This window comes from Myxocyprinus asiaticus, chromosome 18 (assembly GCF_019703515.2).
Source record: "Myxocyprinus asiaticus isolate MX2 ecotype Aquarium Trade chromosome 18, UBuf_Myxa_2, whole genome shotgun sequence".
NCBI classification, from domain to species: Eukaryota; Metazoa; Chordata; class Actinopteri; order Cypriniformes; family Catostomidae; genus Myxocyprinus; species Myxocyprinus asiaticus.
The window spans coordinates 39,846,033-39,852,229 of NC_059361.1; the positions used below are offsets into that span (position 1 = coordinate 39,846,033).

A 6,197-nucleotide genomic window follows, 5' to 3' on the forward strand; every position below is an offset into this window, starting at 1 on the left:
AACACACTAGCATTTTGGCTGGGAACGATACCAACACACCAGCGCAGACCTATAAATGCAAAACACTGCGCTGGCCACTACACAGAGCCTACAGCATAGGTTGGACGCAGACATGTAAACTGGTCTATATATGGAAAAATTGTTTTTTAAACAATTTATATCTAGTGAGGTGTGGAAATATACAGTACATAATGTGATTATGGGAGACTATAGTAACTCTCTTAACAGGCCAATCAAAAAAAAAAAAAAAAAATGATGGAATACAATAAATATTCCTTAATGTGCAAATATACAGGTATGTGGACCAATAATAAATAAATACATCTATGTATATCCCAGTACTGTTTGACATCTATTTCCGCCTTCATAACACCTCTACAACATCATCACGACACCTGCATAACATAACTCTTACAGACCTTTCAGTGCGAGCAATGCCTCATTCTGTTCAAAGTGCAATGACTCACAAAGTGGTTACAAGCAATAATAGGAACTACATCTATGAGGTGCAGAAAAAGTGAAGCAAAACTTGGTCTAAAGCTAAAATGGTTGCTGTGTTTCTCCTTGCTGGTAAGTAATACTAAATATATATCTATAATAAACTCATCTATATATATATAACTACAATAAATCATTTGACCCATGTTTAATTTAACATTTTATTGGTTATGTTTTTTGTTTTTTGTTTTTATGATGATGATGATTTTTTTTTTTTTTCAGTCTTCTCAGTAAGTGTATTCCTTCAGAGTCAAGGTATGTTTGAATTTGATCTAACTGAATAGTTTAAATGGTACATTGCAATTAATGTATTTTATTTATCAAGATGAGCAAATGGGGCCATCTGCAGCTTACAAATACTTCTCTCCACAATAGGTCAAAAGATCCATGAAGCAAAGATTTACAGTGATAATACAGAGGTACTCGAAGGTGGTAAACTGGAGCTTACATGCAGCATATTTGGTTATTCAGCAAAGGCAGTTTATTTATATCTGTGTAAAAATGGTAAAGCTATAGATCAGAAAAAACAACGCAATCAACAAGACATCAACTTTAGAATAGAAGGAATACAAATGGAGCATTCAGGCAACTACAGCTGTGTGTTCTCAGAAGAGCAGTTGGAAACAACCAACGTAATGGGATATGGTGATAATTACATCTTCATAAATGTGATTGGTAAGATGTGCAACACTTCTTCTTACATTTGTGAGTGAGGGGGAGATTTGGAGATTTGGAGAAGACTTTTTACAAAAAAAAAAAATAAAAAGCATCATGGTCTATATTTCAGATATTTAGCATTTCTTCACACTCTTACACAATTTACCCAATACTGTATATACTCTTTAATGAGACAAATCTGTGATATTTAGAATTTTTTTTTTTTTTTTTTTTCTGATTTTAATTGTTTGTATTGATTTGATTTGAAAAATTAATTAAGGGACAAGCCAAATAATTTAGCCACATAACCAAGTTCTCTCTCTCTTCACAGAATCATTGATTCGTGCACAGATACATTTGCTTGAGTCTGAGGTACCAGAGGGAAGTGATGTTGAGTTTATGTGTACATCATCACACCCTTTAAACACAAACCAGTCCAGGAATCTGATTTTGGCATATCTCATCAAAGACAGAAAGGCTGTTGAGGTCAGTATTTGGGACACACAGAAGATGAAGACAACATTCACCCTCAGAAAGGTCCAGATGGAAGATGCTGGAACATACAGCTGCGTTGTGTTGTTAAATATTCTTCCTCATCCTGGAATGAGACTCTATGGAAGTAATGAGGTCAATCTTCAGATAACAGGTAAGAATGGGAGGACTCTTTATATTTACAATATATTGTATGTGTTTTAAAGAGGTATTGATCTGTCATTCATCAGTAGATGCTCCTGATTGGGTGATCTTAATTTAAAAAATCGGTAAACTCCCCTTGGGAATACACAGTTTTGATGCAGACTAGATAAGTGATGATGTGAATGCTCTTTGCAAGTGTATGTGCTGAGAACAATCATTTGGATTTAAAATGTTCACCTTTTCTCACAAAGGGTAAATGTGTTTAGAAAGGCTGTTTAAGGAATAGTTGACACATAGAAAACTGTAACATATCAACATGTGACTCTTTTTCATCATCAAAATATATAAGGGAACATATAAGTTAGGTCTTGTAACATTTTCTCATGTCCTGTAAAAAGTTTTTATTATTATTATTTATTTTTTTAAACACCTTTTGTCTTCACTAGTTCATTTTAAATTGTCTGGCAGTATGATTTATTTATTTATTTATTTATTTAAGTACAAATTTTCCATGTTGTCTCTTAGTTAATATATGTTGTCAACTTCCAAAAGCATTTTCTGTCAACTTCCTATGGGGTGACATCTGGATTCTTTTTTATTATGGTTTTATTTCATTTAATCAGTATGAGGTGATAGTTGAACTAGGCTAAAAAAATATAAATCAAAATCACACTGGACAAAATTAGATTAAAAAAAATTGTTTTCTCTTCGTTTTCTATTATAATGTGTGGTTGTCTTTGACATCTAACAGTGGCGTCTAACAGCAGCACTGAGGAAGTGAAAATTGTGCTAGTGTGTTCTGGCATAGTGTTGCTCCTCTGTCTGTCTCTGGGAATTTTGACAATGATCCGAAAGAGAGGTAGTACTGATCACTTCCTCTCATACTGGCAATCATGACATATTACACAGTTCTATTTACACCAAATACACAAAGTATCTTCTCTTTTCTCTCACAGTAATAGAATGCCCTGGATTCCATAGTGAAAGGTCTGTTCGCGAGTAGTTATATTATATTATATTATATTAATTTTAAGGGGGGCAAAAAAGGAAATAATTATATTAAATGTGAATATCTCTTTATAAATCCAAATATATAGGTGAAAATACAAATGTATAATTATCACATAATTATAAATCTGAATATAAAGTTTTGGACACTGATGTATTTCTAATCAACAGATCTTTGGAAAATGAGGTGGAGATCAGAGAAGCAGAGGCTATATATGAAGGTATTCATTGGATACTCCTAGTTCTTAAAGGATCATGAAACACTAAGCTATGTTTCATAGATGTTAACAGATATGTATTTGTTACATATATAAGATGACATGTAAGTGGTTAATTTAGGACTTATTTATTGCTATTTTATTTATTAATGTTTCATGATTCTGATTCTGATTTTCTTACCTTCAATGTGAATTTGGAATTGTTGTGGGTTTTGAAAACATAGGTCGCTAACAAATTGCTTCACAAGGACTGTAATGTTTGTCATTCGTCATATCTAGTATTGTATATTAATTTACATTCTTGATGATATGACATGTAATTACAGTAATTAGGACCAACCATATGAAGCAATTACGAAGCATCCAAAATGTTAGCAACGTAAGATTTCAAAATTCTCATCTGAGGTGTCTCTTCAAGTAATTCTGCTCATTCTTACTTACTATTTGAAAACCCCATTAGAAGTTCCAGAGGGAACCCATAACTCATAACTTCTCTTCCAGGTTTTAAGACTATATAATGAAAAGCTCTATTCGCAATGTGAGCATTTTATTGGACGAATCGTGTATTATCCTGAGTGCAAAATGAATCAACAATATTTGAAGGATTGTACATATTAAAGGTGTAAATGTGTGTGTGTGTTTTGTCTATTACATTAACAAATGCTTCTCTTTGATATCTCTTTCAGATACAACTGAAGCTACGAGTGAAATACAGAGTGTGGTCCGGTAAGCCAGTTAAAATGAATGAATAATAGCTTTGTGTTGTTGTTCTGTCTGTATTCTTTTTTCTTCTATTTCTTTCTTCCTTTGAGTGGCCGTGAGTGTCAGTTGGATTTTAAACGGATTCATTTATTAATGAAAAGTTTCTCTTTGCCGTTCTTCCTTGCTCAGACTGATTCCACATACGATGTCTTGGTCTATCTTTATTTTGTTCTATATTAGTACATCTATTTTCATATGAATGATGACTGTTTTTTATTAAATGTTTTCACATGAATGCCATGAAAAAATGCACATGATCACTTAGCGACGAACAAGAATGGGATGAGTTCTCTGACAGCGGTAAGTCTGTGTTCACAAATACCTCTTAATATAATGCATTTAATGTAAACACAATCACTTCATCAAGAATGTTTTATTTCCTTGCTTTTCAATATTCATTTTAAATAATTTATAGTCTTCCAAATCCAAGTTAAATAACATTTTTTTTTTTCCAGAGGAAGATCCGAATGAAAATCAGGTAAATCATTACAAATGCATTTCATTTAATGTACTTTGAAAAAGAACTATGTACATACTTTCATTTTGCGTATGTAATTCAGTTTATTCCTTCTTTTATGTAATACTAATTCTAAAATGACTATAAATATACATTTGTCACTCTAATGCAAAAACTTTCTCTAAACAAGTGAAATAATTTATTTGCAAGATGGTACTGTACATGCAAACATACTAAACTTGTTTTTTTTAGCCACACAATGTTTCACAACTATACACAGCTGTGGGATTTTGAACCAATGATGTTTGGACACCAGAGAAATAGAAACCAAGTGACTCATTCTCAAGGTTACATTCACACTGGTAGCGACTTGCAGTCACAAAGCCACCTGAACTCATGAGCAATAAGTGCTGCAAACTTACGACTACATGAGAGACAGCGACTGTTAACTACTAGATGTGTGCAAAGCTCTGCAATGGAGGAGACCAGGGTTTTCCAAAAGAGGAAACATGTTCTGTTAAGTACTCGTACCAACCAAATATTTCCACCATGTAAATATTTGAAGATATTCTACATAATGACAATCAAGTGAAATGTTACAATTGGCCCAGATCGCTTGGTCTGATGTAACATGGTATGGGGTCAGTTGTAACATCTAGTTTCATTAAGCCTGTTTGAGAAAGATGATTTTTTTTACATTAGCTTTATCAGGCAGTAAAGGGCTTTAATATTATTATTATTATTATTATTATTATTATTATTACCAGAAGAACGTAGTTTCTCTTTCAAATAGCATTTTAAGTGCTGTTTGAATTGCAAAATTACACACAGACATCAAAGGCTGATTGTCAGGTGATGTCTGACAAACAAACATAGCCTATCTTGACCCAGACAAATCTTGTGATTTTAATAAAAACACACACCACTATATTGTAATTTATTTCATTTAAATTCTGGGTTGACACAACAGATAAACGAGATAAAAACATTAATAATAATAAAAATAAAAAAAAAAAAAAAATAAATAAATAAAAAAAAACAGCTGACAACAGGAGTGTTGGCCAACATATGAAAACAATAAAAATGAGGATTTCAGTTAAACTGTTTAATTAGATTTTTTGTGACATTGCACTGCCATTAGTGTATCCTTTGTGTGGCCATTGTATGCAACCCCATCACTGCTTACAGTTGTGAAAGTAGTTCTCATTGCATACAATGGCCTTTATGCGTATATGTTGTGTAGTCTTTTACTTTGATGTTTTATTATACATAATTACTATATGTCACGCTCCAGTTCCCCTATTTTTGCCATGTTCCAATAAAAAAAGAACAAACTAATGTGCTTTCTTTATTATTGATAATAATAAATAATAAAATATTAAAATGTATGGGACAATTACAGCTAGTTACTGTGCTATGTATATTTTTTTTATACCGTAATATATCTCAGCTACCATTTACAGTAATCAGTAAATTACTGTGCACAGCAATTGCAGTAGCTTCCTGTAATCATATATTTACAGTACAGTAACAGCCAGCAACAGTGCTGCCAGTTTTTTTTACTGTAAAAATCATGATACGGTCTACCAGTGTATAAAACAATTGAGGCATTTGAAATATGCATTATTTTCTGAAATGCTTATTTAGGTAAATCTGGCCATTTGGGCAGTTTTTGTGGCAAAATAAAATAATATAAAATAAAATAAAATAAAAGGTTGTTTGTCACTTTTTGGTATAACCCACTCTGAGTTATTTTGAACCTAATGTAATTCCTATGTAATAATATATGTACCACATCTGTGGCATGCTGTCAATTATCTCAGACATAATTGTGACTTGTCCCTCTGTGTGTATAAACAAATGGGAAATATGTTTAGAGTAAATAAATTCATATGTCTTCCCATTTAGGCTGCATACTAAATACATTTCACTGATATTGTTGGACAGGTGAAATTTCTAGA

The 6,197-nt window shown here is 32.2% G+C and overlaps 1 protein-coding gene across 1 annotated transcript; it reads left to right on the forward strand.

Annotated features, from left to right (window-relative positions):
* The first annotated feature begins 458 nt into the window (after window positions 1-458).
* LOC127456472 (uncharacterized) lies at window positions 459-5,883 on the forward strand. Its single transcript, XM_051724989.1, has 11 exons — window positions 459-570; window positions 721-753; window positions 874-1,173; window positions 1,487-1,801; window positions 2,543-2,650; window positions 2,748-2,778; window positions 2,971-3,020; window positions 3,704-3,743; window positions 4,045-4,079; window positions 4,235-4,257; window positions 4,489-5,883. Exons 1-11 carry the CDS (start codon window positions 546-548, stop codon window positions 4,528-4,530), a joined length of 1,002 nt encoding a protein of 333 aa, XP_051580949.1. The 5' UTR covers window positions 459-545; the 3' UTR covers window positions 4,531-5,883.
* The last annotated feature ends 314 nt before the right edge of the window (window positions 5,884-6,197 follow it).

Bases quoted from the DNA above. Each gene is read 5' to 3' on its own strand.
- LOC127456472 (XM_051724989.1), top strand. From the start codon at position 546: ATGGTTGCTGTGTTTCTCCTTGCTG. The intron at 1,174-1,486 runs GTAAGATGTGCA...CTCTCTTCACAG, and splicing joins CATCTTCATAAATGTGATTG to AATCATTGATTCGTGCACAG. The intron at 2,651-2,747 runs GTAGTACTGATC...TTTCTCTCACAG, and splicing joins GACAATGATCCGAAAGAGAG to TAATAGAATGCCCTGGATTC.